This window comes from Lutra lutra, chromosome 2 (genome assembly GCF_902655055.1).
Source record: "Lutra lutra chromosome 2, mLutLut1.2, whole genome shotgun sequence".
Classification (NCBI taxonomy): domain Eukaryota; kingdom Metazoa; phylum Chordata; class Mammalia; order Carnivora; family Mustelidae; genus Lutra; species Lutra lutra.
In genome coordinates, this window is record NC_062279.1 from 28,708,886 (window position 1) to 28,726,343 (window position 17,458).

The 17,458-nt window shown below is 44.9% G+C and overlaps 1 protein-coding gene across 1 annotated transcript in view; it reads right to left on the bottom strand.

The window, feature by feature from the left end:
• The window catches only part of GSR (glutathione-disulfide reductase), a 54,371-nt gene extending 37,296 nt beyond the window's left edge, over positions 1-17,075 (bottom strand). Inside the window, exons 1-2 of the mRNA XM_047716712.1 lie at positions 16,723-17,075; positions 149-175 (exon numbers count right to left, since the gene is read on the bottom strand). Of these exons, the coding sequence (XP_047572668.1) occupies positions 149-175; positions 16,723-17,019 (324 nt within the window). The 5' untranslated portion in view covers positions 17,020-17,075. The remainder of the gene's footprint in view (positions 1-148; positions 176-16,722) is intronic.
• Between the last annotated feature and the right edge of the window lie 383 nt (positions 17,076-17,458).

Consider the following 17,458-nt stretch of genomic DNA (forward strand, 5'->3'; position numbering starts at 1 on the left):
GAGAAAAAGCAATCCTGTGCAGATGGACCAGTCCTAATTACTGGACCTAGATATTATCTCACTCATGCACTCTAAGCTAATAAATCAACGCGTTGCTTTATCAAACATGTAAAAGAAGTGTGGAAGGAAGAAGAAATAGAAATTCTACCTTTTTGGGTACACATCCAACATTCACCTAGGAGAAAAAAGGACAAATTTTAAGAATATTAAACTGAAATCATCACACAAACCTGCAAGAAATGAACCCCAAGCATCAACCCAGGAGAACTCCTTAAGTTTCTAAGTCGCATTCTACAGTTAGTTCCTTTTTTCTATTACAGAGTTGTTAAAGACATGAGTGTTCCTTTTCTTATACGATGAGGCAGGGACCTTTGTTCCTCAGCATTTTCTCAAGAAAAACGGTCACTGAGAAAAAGAGAGAAAATAATTCCACGTCCATGGGGCTATGCAGTGCAGGGGTGGAAGAGGTCAGAAGGTGGCCCAAGCCTGAACTTGCACAGAACACAGAAGTCTGAAGCAGAAAAGAAAGCAGCAGAAGGAAAGACCCACCAGCTAAATAAGGGCAATTGAAACATCTGAGCAGCTAATCTAGAGGATTTCTGGGAAACTTACTGTGGTAGATGCTGGGTAAAACCCTCAGAATGCCCCTTTGAAAAAGTCTCTAGCAGAAATATGTTACCTTTCAGGACCAAAGGACAATGAAGAATCAAGCAGTAAGGTTCATCCTTACTGTTACAAATGTGTGCGTGTATACATACATACATACACACATACATATATACATGTGGGTATATATATATATGCATATATACATACATGCTTATATATCTATGCTTCCATACTTGCTAGAGACAGACCACAAATTTGATTCTTAGCCTTCTAGCCACCAAAACACAATGGTAAGATGTCACATAAAAACTAACCAGTTGTTGGGGCACCTGGGTGGCTCAGCTGGTTGAGCATTTGCCTCTGGCTCAGGTCACGGTCCTGGAGTTTCTGGATCCCAGGATCGAGCCCCACATCGAGCCCCGCATCAGGCTTCCCGCTTGGCCAGAAGCCTGCTTCTCCCTTTCCCACTCCCCCTGCTTGTGTTTCCTCTCTCGATGTCTGCCAAATAAATAAATAAAATCTTTAAAAACAAAAACTAACCAGTTGTTTAAGAAAACAACTAGTTATACCCCTCAGACTAGAGAGAAATTTTTTTAAGATTTTATTTATTTGACAGAGAGATATAGGGAGAGAGGGAACACAAGCAGGGAGCGTGGGAGAAGGAGAAGAGGAGAAGCGGGTTCGCTCGATCTCCCGAGCCTGGGATCATGACCTGAGCTGAAGGCAGCTGCTTACCAGCTGAGCCACCCAGGCACCCCGAGAGAGAAATTCTTCCCAACAGTCCCTGTAAACAAGTTGTGATATATATTTAAGTACAGATTTTTGTTTCCATTTGTTTGTTTCCTTTTGAGCACATGCTAAAAAATGGAACATGGGGAAAAAAAGCTGGGTTAAGGGTACGACTAATTAGACTATAGACTATAATACTGTATTATAATTATGTGATGTGATAAATATCCTTATGTGGACAATCATATTATATGTATGTATCAAGGTAACATGCTGTACACCTTAAATTTACACAAGTGTTGATATGTATGTCAAATGAACTTAATAAAAAAATTAAAAGACTAAAACTGATTAAAACTGTCCCTCAGGTGAAGAAATTCGTACTTGGCTGAAAATTCGAACTTGGCTGAAAACACCGGGTTAAACACCGGTGTATCTTAGTGGAGGAGCTGGTTGCAGAAGGAAAACTAGATTGACCTCACTCTTTCAAAGGGCAAATTAGAGACCCCCTCAGCTCTGGAAACCAGTCATGTAATGTGTATTCCTGATACCCTTTAGTCTTATAAATACTGACTGGGAGGTATTGGTGACATCTTGGCCATTACAATGAAGTTATGAGATCTTTTTAAAAAAATTTTTTAGGGGAGCCTGGGTGGCTCAGTCGTTAAGCCTCTGCCTTTGGCTCAGGTCATGGTCCCGGCATCCTGGAATCGAGCCCCATATGGGGCTCCCTGCTCAGCAGGAGGCCTGCTTCTCCCTCTGCCTGCTGCTCCCCCTGCTTGTGTTACCTCTCTGTCATTTAAAAAAAAAAAAAATCTTTTTTTTTTTAAAGATTTTATTTATTTATTTGACAGACAGAGATCACAAGTAGGCAGAGAGGCAGGCAGAGAGAGAGAGGAGGAAGCAGACTCCCCGCCAAGCAGAGAGCCCGATGCGGGGCTCTATCCCAGGACCCTGGGATCATGACCTGAGCCGAAGGCAGAGGCTTTAACCCACTGAGCCACCCAGGCGCCCCCCCCAAAAAAAAAAAATCTTAAAAAACTTTTTTAGAGAGAGAGCGAGCGAGCATGAGTGGGGGTGGGGGGTTGGTGTGTGGAGATCAGAGGGAGAGAGAGAGAATCTTAAGCAGGCTCCATATCCAGAGCAAAGCCTGATGCGGGGCTTGATCTCCCAGTCCTGAGATCATGACATGAGCTGAAATCAGGAGTCCAGGAACCCCTGAAGTTATGAGATTTAAACAAGGTCTCCACTATATATCCTTAAAAATATCAGTATATTCACTCATGCCTAGTGGAATGGAGTAAAGACTGAATATTTAAATACTGATGCCTTTTGGACATAATTTATACTGGATGCTTGCGGCTCTGCTGATCATGACCGTAAGGACTAGGTTGGCTCCCTATATGCCCAAAGAACACAAGCCTACTTCTTACCGAATATTTTCTAGGTATCCTTTGGTGAAATCTGAACTACATATATACACACTTGCCAAGGGATTTTATATGAAATGCTAGAGTAAAGGAAACCTGCCCAAATCTCATTAAGATCGCGAATATTTGAAAAAGAAGGTCTTATGAACAGTCACAAGCTAGTCCTCTATGTGCAGCATACCTCCTGCCATTTCATTTTAATCCTGTTATTTCCCATTATTCTGCCCTCAGGGATTATAAAGGAGTGAGTTATGTTTCTCTACAGTTGCAAGTTATCAGTCATTTGGAGGTTCTTCTAGAAAGAGACAGGTCATGTACTCTGGACTTGGATCTTTCATGAGAGTTTGCTAAAATAAGGATTCAGAAGGCAAGAGAAATGGGAACTCAGAGCACTGAGAGAAGGGTGCAGAATTCAAGCCTCATAAAATAAAGGAATCACACCTACACTAGCATTACAAGCAGGCTATTCAGAAAGTACTTTATATTAGCAATCAGAATAATTTACAGCTTTCTTCCTATACTGCCCTGCATAGGTCTAAGCAGAGGATGTGCTATTTTGCTATTTCTCAATTCCCAAGTATTTGAGTTATGGAAATAGATGGAATGAGCCAATTCTAAAGAAGGAGGAAGACAGGTGTTTCCTATGTGGTAGAAGAGAGGAAGGCAGCTGAAACCCAGCCCCCTGGCAATGATTTTATCATCAGACCTGCCTTTCCTGGCTCATCTGGTGGGCAGGCTTTCCTGTCCCTTCTATGCACAGCTCCATACCCTGCACTCCACAACTTAAGTTCACCAAGAGGCTTCAATGAGACAGACTCCAAAACCAATTTCTCCAAAAGTAGAGATGATTTGAATACACTAAATAAATACACTCCGTTTGTCCTATAGTCAACCTTCTCCGGCTTCCCAGGAACTTCAAAAGCAATGTAAATTGTTGTAAGAGACTAAATGTTCTGAACCATTCTCAGTCATCATCAATATATCCCTCTTGCACATTTGAGGCTATCTGAAAGCTATTTAAGGCAATTTCTAAAAAAGTTTGGGACATGCTTCTTCCAAGGGCCAAGACAATCTTTCTCTTGTGCCAAGTGTTATGACTAACTTTGGTTTGCTTTTTAGAAGTTTCAGACTTTTCGCCTTCTAAAATGTTTTAACTTGCAATCATTCATTCATTCATTCATTCATTTGATTAAGCATTCACTCACTTGTGTCAGGCATTACACAAAACAAAACCCTAACAGGTATAGTTAGTCCCTGTTCTCTTGGGAGCCTCCAGTTCCAACCAGACTCACAGCATAATCCAAGATGCTGACTCAAGGGTTGGCAGCAGAATCACTCCATTCCCGAAAATTCTGAAGCCTTAGGCTAGAAATCAAGAGGAAGAGGAAGGTGGAAAACTGTGACCTTTTTGAGCCAAAGAGTCTATATTCTAGCGCAGTACCCTTTGGGTCTGGGATTGAGCTATAACTGAAAAGAGCTCATGACCTTGAAATACACCTCGCCCTGGGGCACCTGGGTGGCTCAGCTGATTAAGCCGCTGACTTGACTTTGGCTCAGGTTGTGATCTCCGGCTCCCTGCTCAGTGGAAAGTCTGCTTCTCTCCCTCTCCCTCTACTTGCTCTGTCTCTCTCTCTCTCTCTCAAATAAATAAATAAATCTTTAAAAAAAAAAAAAGAAAGAAAGAAAAAAGAAATACAACTCGCCCTATTTTGGCAACTCCAGTAATAGGCCTCCAGGGCTTTCCACTGGTTTTAGAAGCCTAGTTACACTTCAGCACAACCTAACTGATGACCAAATGCCTCTCTGACTTGAAAGGGAAGAAAAGACACATTAGTTAACAGAGCTGGGGAAGCTAAAGGTGGAAAGCTCTGTACAGTCATACTCAACCCTTCTTCCTCTCCAGCGGACAAGCGCAGCAGGTAGTCAGAAAGAACACAAGCATAGAGTCAGACAGACATGAGTTTGCATCCCAACCTTCCCTCCCACCTACTGGCTGTTGGTGGGTAAGTTTCTAAATCTCTGAGCTCAGTTTCCTATTCCGTAAAATGGGAATGCTACCACAGAGGTTTTGAGAAGATGACAGATAATGCAAATAAAGCACCTCTTTTCTGGGGCGCCTGGGTGGCTCTGTGGGTTAGGCCGCTGCCTTCAGCTCAGGTCATGATCTCAGGGTCCTGGGATCGAGCCCCGCATCGGGCTCTCTGCTCAGCGGGGAGCCTGCTTCCTCCTCTCTCTCTGCCTGCCTCTCTGCCTGCTTGTGATCTCTGTCTGTCAAATAAATAAACAAAAATCTTTAAAAAAAAAAAAAAAAGCACCTCTTTTCTAATTTATGATAGATCAAATGATGACATTGACTCCCCTGAATTATTTCTGCAGTCCTCTGGATCTCTGAACTCACAGAAGCTTACTGAAAAAAGAGGAGATCAAGTCCCCTAGTGGCTGGCTCCCTTTCAAGAACAAATCGACTGATGGCGGAAAGCTTGTCTCCCAGGCTAGGACACCAGGTTGATGGGTTCTCAGAGCTCTGACTTCCCAGGGGTGCACAAAGCTGATAAGACCTGAAACATACAACACTTTCCACCTAGCAAATTTCTCTGCAAAGCCCTCAGAGGGGCATTAACCAATGATAAACCTTAGAGACAAGTTTCTCATATTCCTGAGTACACCCAACACCAGAGACACTCCGGCAGCTTTGCCTTACTTGCAATCTGACAGTCCATTTCTAAGAACTTCCTGTCCTGATGGTGTTCAGAATCCTGTTCAGTTGGCCTGCCAGCATTGATTCACAGTGAAGACAGGGGGCCTCTCCCAACAGGGACAGAACATGGGAAGAGTCTGATGATACACATGGAAAAATTCAAGGGCTTCACCATGTTTCTAGGCCAGGCCCTCTCACCTTTGGTTCTGCCTAGATAGGTAAAAACTTCACATTGCCCATGTCGGTGGTAAAATGAGGATTTGGTCTATTGACAACTGCACCTGTCAAGAATGCCACCTGCACTTAACAGCATGACTGATTTAAGTCATTGGCCACTGGTAAGTGATTCAACCTCCAGGTCCCCTTCCTTCTCTCCTCCCCAGAGGCAGAGGACGGGGGAGACACGGGGGGCGGGCGGCAGGAGGTAGAAATGAAATCCCGACCTTCAAATCACAAAGTTAGTTCTCCAGCCAACCATGTCTCATCCTTAGGATCTTTCCAAAAGTCACCTCATTAACATAAACTTAGGTGTGAAATATTCATTTGTTATAAATATCAAGATACCTCTATTACTCTTATCACTTAGAAAATTCCAAGGGGTTTTAGGAGTTCTGTGCCAGGAATGGGAACCAAGACCAAAGGTATATTGTTTTATCATAAATCACAGTATCGTACCTTGACACATATTAAACAACCAATATCCATGTCTTTACCTTCAAATTCCATACTTCAATTAAAGATTAGTACTGGGAGGCATCTAGCTTCAGGGAGAAAGAAAAGGTATTCTGTATAAAGCAGAATCTAAAGCAAGAAAATGAAGTGATACAAGAGATAGTAACAAAGGTTGGAATTAAAATCATTTTGGCTCAGGGCACCTGGTGGCTCAGTTGGTTAAGCATCTCCCTTCTGCTCAGGTAGTGATCTCAGGGTCCTGGGATGGAGCCCAGCATTGGGTTCCCTGCTCAAAGAGGAACCAGTTTCTCTCTCTCACTCTCCCTGCTCTCTCTCTCTCAAATAAATACATAAAATCTTTAAAATAAAATAGCTTTGGCTCAATAGTTAGCTAAGCAGAATATGAGATTAACGTGGACCTCTCAATCCCAGGTGTTAACTTTATTTTTAACATTTATTTATTTATTTTATTATCTTTTTTTTTTTAAGAAAAAAAATTCTTTTTTAATTTTAAAGATTTTATTTATTTATTTATTTATTTGACAGAGAGACAGACAGCAAGACAGGGAACACAAGCAGGGGAGAAGGAGTGGGAGAGAGTGGGAGAGGAAGCACGACCTGAGCTGAAGGGAGACGCTTAATGACTGAGCCACCCAGGCGCCCCTATTTATTTTAGATAGAGTGTACGCATGGGAGAGCGCGAGCTGGGAGAGGGGTAGAGGGAGAGAGAGAGAGAGAGAATCTCAAGCAGACTCCCCAGTGAGCACAAAGCCTAACAGAGGGCATGATCCGTGACCCTGAGATCATGACCTGTGAGCTGGATGCTAAACCTACTGAGCCACCCAGGTGCCCCTCAACTGTCAAATTTAAAAGACCTGTTACTCTGAGGCATCCAGGGGGACCCAGAAGTAGCTACATGAGACAAAACTTCTGGACCACCAGTTCTCTACCCCTGATGAGCACACTACAGTGATGTTGTGGCCCCACATCTCCTTTTCTTTTTTTTTTTTTTAAGATTTTATTTATTTATTTGACAGAGAAAGAGACAGCAGGAGAGGGAATGTAAGCAAGGGGAGTGGGAGAGTGAGAGACAGGCTTTGTGCTGAGCAGGGAGCCTAACACAGGGCTGGATCCCAGGATCCTGGGACCATGACCTGAGCCGAAGGCAGAGGCTTAATGACTGAGCCACTCAGGCATCCTGGCCCTATATCTCCTGCTCCCTCACCAAAAGAAAAAGACCTAGTATCCTATGTATCTTCATTTCATATCTAATGTTGTAACACCCAGTGAATAAGTGATTATTAATGATAAGATCATTAATCTTTCCACAAAATGCCTTCAATCTGACTCTACAAGAAACATTCCCTGTTATGACTTGTTCAAAGTACGGTTTACAAAGACATAGGATCCCTGAGAGGTTCAGAGGCAGCCTTTCTTTCTAGCCCCACAAATTTCTGACGCAGATGACAAAGCACTATTATACAAATCCTAGAGCAAAAAAATTAATCAACAGGGTAAATCAAAAGACCAATTTCAACATTAGGATTTGTCTACTTCAACAAACCCCACCCTTTCTGATCACTCATTTATCTGGCACTTATAAATACAGGAGTGCCACACCTTATGAAACTCTAAACCCACAAAACAAATTACGGCAACTTTCTGTTTTTAAGGGCTACCTGTCAATACTGAAGGTGTGTTGGGGTACGTGGGCAGCTCAGTCAGCTAAACGTCCACCTTCAGCTCAGGTCATGATCCCAGAGTCCTGGGATCAAGTCCAGGGTAAGGCTCCCTGCTCAGCGGGGAGCCTGCTTCTCCCTCTGCCTCTACCCCCTCCCCAATCCCCTGCTTGTGTGCACATTCTCGCTCTCACTCTCTCACTCTCTCAAATAAATAAATAAAATCTTTTAAAAAGGGGCGCCTGGGTGGCTCAGCGGGTTAAGCCGCTGCCTTCGGCTCAGGTCATGATCTCAGGGTCCTGGGATCGAGCCCTGCATCGGGCTCTCTGCTCAGAAGCCTGCTTCTTCCTCTCTCTCTGCCTGCCTCTCTGCCTACTTGTGATCTCTCTCTGTCAAATGAATAAAATCTTTAAAAAAAAAAAAATCTTTAAAAAAATACTGAAGGTATGATCTCCTTTTGTAAATGTCCATTTAAAAATGAATATTCAGGGGCGCCTGGGTGGCTCAGTGGGTTAAGCCTCTGCCTTCGGCTCAGGTCATGTTCCCGGGGTCCTGGGATCGAGCCCCGAGTCGGGCTCTCTGCTCAGCAGGGAGCCTGCTTCCCTTCCCCTCTCTCTGCCTGCCTCTCTGCCTACTTGTGATCTCTGTCAAATAAATAAATAAAATCTTAAAAAAAAATGAATATTCAACCTTGGAACATTATACTAAAATGAAGGAAATAATTCAAATGTTGCAGGATTCCACTTACATGTGATATCTAAAATAGTCAAATTCATAAAACCAAAGAATGGAGTTGTGGTTGCCAGGGTCTGGGCAGTGGTGGGAGAGGAATGGGAAGTTACTAATCAACTGGCACAAAATTTCAGTTAAGTAGGATGAGTAAGCTCTAGGTATCCTGCTGTATCACATTTTACCTAAAGTCAACAATACTGTACTGCATGCTGAAAATCTTTTTTAAAAGTGCGTTCAGGGGGCGCCTGGGTGGCTCAGTGGGTTAAAGCCTCTGCTTTCGGCTCAGGTCATGATCCCAGGGTCCTGGGATCGAGCACCGCATCGGGCTCTCTGCTCAGGGGGAGCCTGCTTCCTCCTCTCTCTCTCTCTCGCTCTCTCTCTGCCTGCTTCTCTGCCTACTTGTGATCTCTGTCTGTCAAATGAATAAATAAAATCTAAAAAAAAAAAAGAAAAAAGAAAAAAAAAGTGTGTTCAGCCTTTTGTGGAGATATCGGCATCATAATATCAAAGTACATGTTATCACCTCCAAGGCCGGTTGATTTACATGTTGTTAACATGTAAGTCATTGTTTTCAGCCTCGATAAATACCAACAGCGGGGTCTACTTAGAAGCTTGTTTCTCAGGCATCTTTTAAAACCCCCAACTAGGAGTGCCTGGGTGGCTCAGTGTCTGCCTTCAGCTCAGGTCATGATCCCAGAGTCCTGGGATAGAGCACTATGTTGGGCTCCCTGCTCGGTGGGAAGCCTGCTTCTCTCTCTTCCTCTCCCTCTGCTTGTGTTCCCTCTCTTGCTATGTCTCTCTGTCAAATAAATAAAATCTATAAATAAATGAATGAATGAATGAATGAATGAATAAATACCCTGTCTTTCCTGCTACCCTCTCCACCTGGCAATATGCAGCACCATTCACAACAACATTAGTAATCAAGAAGGCTTTTTATTAGGTAGAAAATTCCAGCTGTAAATCAGTAAATCATGGGGCTGTAATGCACAGCATGGTTAATGGTTAATAATACTATATCGCATATTTGGAAGTTGCTAAGAGAGTCGATCTTAAAAGTTCTTATCACAAGGGCACCTGGGTGGCTCAGCCGGTTAAGCATCTCCCTTCAGCTCAGGTCATGATCCCTCTGCCTCTGCTCCTTCTCCGTGCTCGTGCCCGTTCTCTCACTCTCTCTCAAATAAATAAAATCTTAAAATAAAAATAAAATATCTTAATAATTAAAATTAAAATTAAAATAAAAAATCTTAAAATAAAAATAAATTATCACAAGGAAAGAAGATTTGTAACTATGTATGGGGACAAGCTTAACTCAACTTCTGGTGGTGATCATTCCACGGGATACACAAATATGGAATCATTATGCTATATACCTAAACTATTACAATGTTATATGTCAATTATACCTCAATTAAAAAAGGAAAGGAGAGGAGAGGAGGAAAGAGGATGGGAGAGGATGGGAGGGGAGGGGAGCGGAGGGGAGGGGAGGGCAGGGGAGAGGAGGGGAGGGGAGGTTTTTGGCCCGGTAATCAAACCTTAGTACCAACTCTCATTGGTGAGAACTGCTCGTCTATAACGTAATAACCCATTTACTCTTCACCACAGGATTACTACACTCAGCAAGAACACTGGAACATGTGCTCCCACAGGCCCTGGGGCAAAAGGAGCAGTAAATCAGAAAGAACTCTTCCTTAAGCTGACTCTTCCCAGGTCTGCGTAGGCAGAGAACTGAACCACAGAGACAAAGCTTCCAGAAGGCTCTCATTCACCATGGCTCTGGGCAATCTTTGCATTTCTCCCTGCTCTACAGCTGATCATGAGGGAAGTACTACACTTAACTTTTTGAAGATGCCAAAAACTGAATTCAAAGATTATTTCATTTGTTTTTCTGCCCTCAGAAATGACTTAACACAACAGGCAACGAGAGATTACGATCCTAACTGAATTCTTTCAATTCTTTTCTTTCAGCTTCCCACTTTTAGCAACCAACCTACTCTACATCCTCCTCTATCAGATCACAACTTCTTGCTTAATGAAGAAAAATAAAGACCAGTTTGAGGGTGGAATCATGTTAGGAGAGCTACCCAGGCCTCTCGACCTGGTTTATCCATTAGAAGTTTAATAGCAGTTCTGGCCCCTAATTGCTTCTTTCACTTTGAACTAGAGGAGATCAGAATATGCCACCCCAAACTATGCTACTTGAGCATATGGATTATTTTGAGCTAAAGATAATTAAGAGCAAAGGAGGACCTCCCTGCCCTCCTCCTTTCTGCCTAATAACAGGGCATAAATTTCCCTTTGTGAAGGTATCCCTTACCCCTCTTCTATACCAGAAGGAGGAGAACAACCCTAATCATGAAAGAGGGAAAGAGCACTGAGCAGAATCTACAGGGGGAAAAAAAAAAAAAAAAAACCTTATTAAAGTAACCTTTATCGGGGTGCCTGAGTGGCTCAGTTGGTTGAGTGTCTGCCTTCAGCTCAGGTCATGATCTCAGAGTCCTGGGACAGAGCCCTGCATCCCGCTCCCTGCTCAGCCAGGAGTCTGCTTCTCCCTCTTGCTCTCCCTCTCTGCACCTCCCACCTCATGCACTCTCTCTCAAATGAATAAAAAAATCTTAAAAAAAAAAAAAGTGACCTTTATCTTCCATTAGTTTCCCTCATTATTTACCTTTCTACAATTTACTGCTACTAGAAGCCCAAACCTCCTTTCCTTTGCCAGCCACTTCTCCACAATTTATTACCCTTTGTTATATTGGTATTAAGCTCCCAGGCCTAAGTGCTCCTTTTTTCCCCTCTACTTCTCTGTGACAGTCCATCTGCATGTGAAATAAATTCCTATAACTCTGTCTACTATTGGCCTAATTTGCAGGCTCCAGTTACTAAACCTAAGAGTGTAGAGGAAAAGTTTTTCCTCCCCTACAGAACACAATATGGGGCAAAGTCATCTCATACTTGAACTTAACAGCTTAAAAATTTCTATCCCCGGGTGCCTGGGTGGCTCAGTGGGTTAAGCCTCAGGTCATGATCCCAGGGTCCTGGGATGGAGCCCCACATCGGGCTCTCTGCTCCGCGGGGAGCCTGCTTCCCCCACCTCTCTGCCTGCTTGTGATCTCTGTCTCAAATAAATAAAATCTTAAAAAAAAAAATTTCTATCCCCCCCAAAAAAAATTAAAAGAAAGAAAAAAAAAAAAAAAAAGGTGATGGAGCACCTACCTAGGTGGCTCAGTTGGTTAAGCGGCTGCCTTCACCCAGGCCATGATCCCACGGTCCTGGGATCGAGCCCCATATCAGGGTCCCTGTTCAGCAGAGAACCTGCTTCTCCCTCTCCCTCTGCCTGCTGCTCTGCCTACTTGTGCTCTCTCTCTGTCAAAATTTAAAAAAAAAAAAAAAAAATTTTTTTAAACAAAGGCTCTTATACACCAACATGCATCATTCACCTTGAAAATGCACATTTTGGGGTGCCTGGGTGGCTCAGATGGTTAAATGTCTGCCTTCAGCTCAGGTCATGATCCCAGGGTCCTGGGATTGAACCCCACCTCGGGCTCCCTGCAGTGGGGAGCCTGCTTCTCCCTCTCCCGCTCCCACTGCTTGTGCTCTCTCTCTGTGTCAACCAAAGGAAGGAAGGAAAGAAGGAAATACATGCCTTCTTGGAAGGGGCCTACTCAATCAGATCACAGAAAGTTTAAAAAAAAAAAAAAAAAAAAAACTCCTAGAAAAGGAAGATTGAGGAAGAGTCAGAAAATCCAGCCGAATAGTCACATGTGTAGACAACCTTGGAAGGCATTCTCTACTAGCTGCCTCAGAAGCATAAAATTATGAAACCAAGAAATTAATAACTCTAGGACCACATTCACTGTCATCTGACCCACAGTTATGCCTAATTCACCAGATTCATCCTAATGCTTCACACTGTCCCTTCTTCCTATAAAGACGCTGTCACTGTGTCTGGTTCATGTTATACCAAAATCAGAATGGAGCTCTTTAAAAATACATCTGCTCTGGCTTCACACCATACCTACTAAATCAGGAGCTACAGGGTGAAGGCCAGTGTGGTAGACAGACCCTTAACTAAGTGTTTTTGGAGTAAACGTCTGGTTCCTAAGAAAGAGGGGTAAGAAGTTTCCTTCTCTGTAGTAAAGAATAAGGCTTAAACAGGTTCATCAAGTCGCAGTTTACTTCACACTAATACATCAAAGCTCTAGTTTCCAATGGCTGGGACGCCAGTTCCATAGGTCATAGCATGCTTGGTTTGTTTTCAACCACATTTTAGCTGACATTCACTCTGCTCCTCAGTAAAGTAAGGGTGCTGAACCGGAACAATGCTTCCCAAATTCCTACAAGGATCTGTGTGAGTCCAATCCTAAAAGAAATGAAAATAACCAGGTCCACGTAGTGTTTCATAAAGCTAAAAGTACTGGGGCACCTGGGTGGCTCAGTCAGTTAAGTGTGTGCCTTTGGCTCAGGTCATGATCCTGGGGTCCTGGGATCAAGCTCCCCATCAGGCTCCCTGCTCATTGGGGAGTCTGCTTCTCTCTTTCTCTCCCTCTGTGTGTGCTCTCTCTCTAGCCCTTGCTCTCTCTCTTACTCTCTCAAATAAATAAATAAAATCTCTTTAAAAATTATTACAAAAATATTGCACAGAAAGTTTAGAAACTGCAGATAACACCTACAATGTAAGCTCCACAAAGACAGAGATTTTTATCTGCTTTGTTTGCAGCTGTAACCCCAACATCCAAAAAAGTACCTGTATAGGTGGCAATATGAATTAATAAATGAGCAGACAAAAATAGAACAATTAAAAACAAAACACAATCCCACTGGGGCACCTTGGTGGCTCAGTCAGTTGAGTGGCTGCCTTCGGCTCAGGTCATGATCTTACGGGTCCTGGGATCAAGCCCCACATCAAGCTCCCTGCTCAGAGGAGAGTCTGCTTCTCCCCTCCACAACTCATGATCACTCTTTCTCGCTAATAAATAAATAAAAATCTTAAAAAGCCACAATCCCTCTAACTACAGGAAGACTTTAATTTGAATCCTCAGTGTGAACTTAACCACAGCAACTTTAAAAATTCACCACACTCCAGAATCAAAATATTTAGGAAAAAAATGCTTAACGAATCAATGTTTTTTTTTTTAAAGACTTCATTTATTTATTTGACAGACAGAGATCACAAGTAGGCAGAGAGGCAGGCAGAGAGAGAGGAAGGGAAGCAGGCTCCCCGCTGAGCAGAAAGCCTGACTGGTGGGGGGGTCGTCGTTTCCATCCCAGGACCCTGAGACTATGACCTGAGCCAAAGGCAGAGGCTTAACCCACTGAGCCACCCAGGCACCCCTTAACGAACCAATGTTAAAGAAATTTCTATTTGACTGTTCCAAGGGACTTCTTTCACTAGTACCACTACCATAAAACCACTTTTATGCAGTCACTCCCCTATGCAAAAACCTTTCACACAGTTCACTTCATTCTTTTTAAGTAAGCTCTACACCCAATGTGGGGCTTGAACTCACTACCCCAAGATTAAGAGTCACATGCTCTACGGACTGAGCCAGACAAGAGCCCCCAGAAACTTTTTTTTTTTAACCACAACCTACCCATCAGCCTCCCATATCTTACTTCTATTAGAGACACCTCTGTTCTAAATTCAATTACACAATATAACCTGCCCCTCTGCCTTTGCCTCTGACCCTATCAAAAATTGGTACTAAGGGCACCTGGGTGGCTCAGTGGTTGGGCCTCTGCCTTCAGCTCGGGTCATGATCTCAGGGTCCTGGGATCGAGTCCCACATCGGGCTCTCTGCTCTGCGGGGAGCCTGCTTCCTCCTCTCTCTCTCTCTCTCTGCCTGCCTCTCCGCCCACTTGTGATCTCTCTCTGTCAAATAAATAAAAAAATCTTAAAAAAAAAAAAAATTGGTACTAATCCTGTTCAGGTTCAGAAAGATACTCTCTCCTTCAAGAAACCATCCGTCCCGCGGTGCCCAGGCAGAAGTGATGATTCCAACTCTCTTCTTAGCTACTGTAATTTTTCACTATCAGCAGCAATTAACACAGACCACCTCACTTTGGAGTTAAGGTCTACATTTTCCTTCCCCACTGTATTGCAAATTCCCTGTGGGAAGGGACTTTTGCCTTATAAATATTTGTATCTACCCTTTTCTCTCTGCCTACCTCAATCCAAGTACCTGGCATTTAGAATACACGAAATGAAGACATGAACAAATGAAATGATGTGCTTCAGAGGGCCTCCCTTTTCCCTGCACCTGCTTGGAAATCACTGGACATCAGAAATTTATTACTGCAACTATGGCTAGCCTAGATATCTGGAATTCTTAAATTCAAACTCCCATCTTATTGACTGTTATATATTCTCTGATATTAACAGATACCCACGCCCTTCCTTGTAATTCAAAGCCAAAAGCCAGTTTGAGAAGAACCCAAATGGAATGTGATGCAAGTATGAAGTAGGGGATTTCCCAATGTTTACAGGAAAAAAAAGTTGCTGTAGCAGAATGGTACAGGCAAGGCCAGGCATTTTATAAGGAAGCTGTAAATGGCTGACCAGAACTATTCTTCGCTGGGTCTCAGATGTAATTTACCTCTTAGTGTATTCGTATGTGTGTATTCATATCCCTAAGAAGAACCTAAAAATGAGGCCAGCCCCTTCTTGAGTAATATCAGTGGGACCAAGCAAGGATGATGGATGTCACAACCGTGTGACATAACACGGAAGAAGGAAAACTGAGAAAAGTAAAGAGGTACAGGGGTACCTGGCTGGCTTAGTCAGTAAAGTGTGAGACTCTTGATCTCTGGGTTGAGAATGTGAGCCCCATGCTGGGTGTAGAGATGACTTAAAACAAAATCTTAAAAAAGAAAGGAGGTACAAAGATGAGAAATCATCAAGAGTTCTCACCAGCTGTCCAGGGGCCTCCTAGTGGCACCCCTCAATCTGCTTTCCGCTGAGACAGACTAATGGAGTCTACACTAAGATGTCAAGGAGCAAGTTGAACATTACCAGGGATTTTTCCTTTCTGCCATTCCCATTTTCATTTTGAAGTAAAAAATGAGTACTGGACAATGAAGTCAGCCCTTTCACAAGCTGTCAATTTTGAGTTTGATTCATTACGCATAAGGTTATTGAGCAAGATATTTTGTTAAGGTGATAAGAGGTGCAAAATACATGAACCCATCCCTGCCCTTAAGGAGTTCCCAATCTGGCACAATTTAAATATCAATCTCCAGAACACTGTAGAGAACACTTCCCAATCCCAGGTTACTCTTGGATACAAAATTTTAACATTAATTGCAACTATTTCACCCAAATCTTGTGACAGAAAGGCCACACCAGTAACATGGAAACAATTTTTTAATGATAAAGCTTCTCAATCATAAGATTTTACGGCCCTCTTTTTTTGGAAGCGGTTCTAAAATCTACCCCCCCCCCCCAAAAAAAAAGACAAAACCAAAAGAAAAAGGTCTGAGAATTCAATTAAGAGTAAATCCTACATCGAGGTAATCTATAGTCAGTGGTTGTCAACCTTGGCTGCAATCAATCACCCGTGGAGCTTCTAAAAACTCCCAAAGCCCAGGCTGCTCCTGGGAGGAGTGAAATCAGAAGCCGCGGGAGTGGAACCCACAGCAGAATTTTCCCAGCTCCTCAGGTGATTGGAATGTGCGGTCAAGGGCGAGAACCCCTGCTGCAAATCATTCTGCCCCTGGAAGTGAAAGGAGAGGATCAGGATCCGTCTTCCTCAAGGATCAGTACCCAATCCCGCTCCCCGACTCCCCAACCCCCCACGCCAGCTGCGATTTTTCCACGGGCAGTTGTTTCACAGATCTGGGGATGAGCTCAAGGATGGGTTGCCATACTCTTCCTCCTTGAGGAGGGAGGATGCAGTGAAGTTCTGTTAGGTTTAACCACCTGCGGTTAACACTGTCCCTGAGCTGGCACAGACCACGGCTTGGGTTTGGGAGCCGCAGGGAAGCCCTTCACACTTGTCCCCTCTAAACCTGCTGGGACCCTGACCTCAGATGCGGGTGGGAAAGCGGAGAGCACGGCGCTGGGGACCCATCCCCGGACAGACGGACCTAGGCGCTAGGAAAGAGGACAGGCTGCCCCTGCAGAGCGCGGAGAAAGCCCGGCTGCGAGACGACGCGCCGCCGGGGACCCCGTACTCACGCATGTTCCGCCCAGCTTGTGGCTCTCCACCACCGCGGCCCTAGCGCCCAGCTCCGCCGCCCTGCGGGCGCTGGCCAACCCGCCCGAACCGCCCCCGATCACCAGATAGTCGTAAGAGGCCACGACGCCGGCGCCAGGCGGAGGGCGCTGCGGCTGTGGCTCCTGCCTGCAAGCCATGGCGCGGGAATCTGGGCGGGTGGGCGGCGGCTGAGGCAGCGGGAAGCGGGGGAAGGCGCGCGCCACCCGCCGCCAGCTCGGCCCGGCGTTCCCGCTCAGGGCCCTGCGCAGCAGGTACATGCACGCGGAAGTGCGCGCGAAAGGCGGGGGGAGGGGGGACGGGGGCGCGGGCGGTTCCGAAGAAAGCGGGGAGGGGAGGCCTAGGCACCCGGCTAGCGCAGCCTCACGGTGACTAAGCACCCGGGCGCGGGCGGGGGGCGGGGGCATGCGGGGAAAGGGGTGGGGCTCCCTGGCCGCTGCCCCGCGGGCTCCCAGGGGAACCCGCCCCTATCCCGCCCCACCGCGCGCCAGCCAGCCGGCCGCGCCAAACCGACCCGGTTAGCGGGGGCTCTCTCCGCCATCACCCCAGCAGCCGGGCCCCCGCACCCGAGTGGTATCAACCGGATGTAGGTTTCCGAAGGCCTGTGGGGCGAGGAAGGAAGAACGCCCTCTTGTTTCACCCGCCTTTTCCTGAGCGGGCACCTTGGGAGTTGCCAGTGGCGTCAATTTCTCGAGGAAG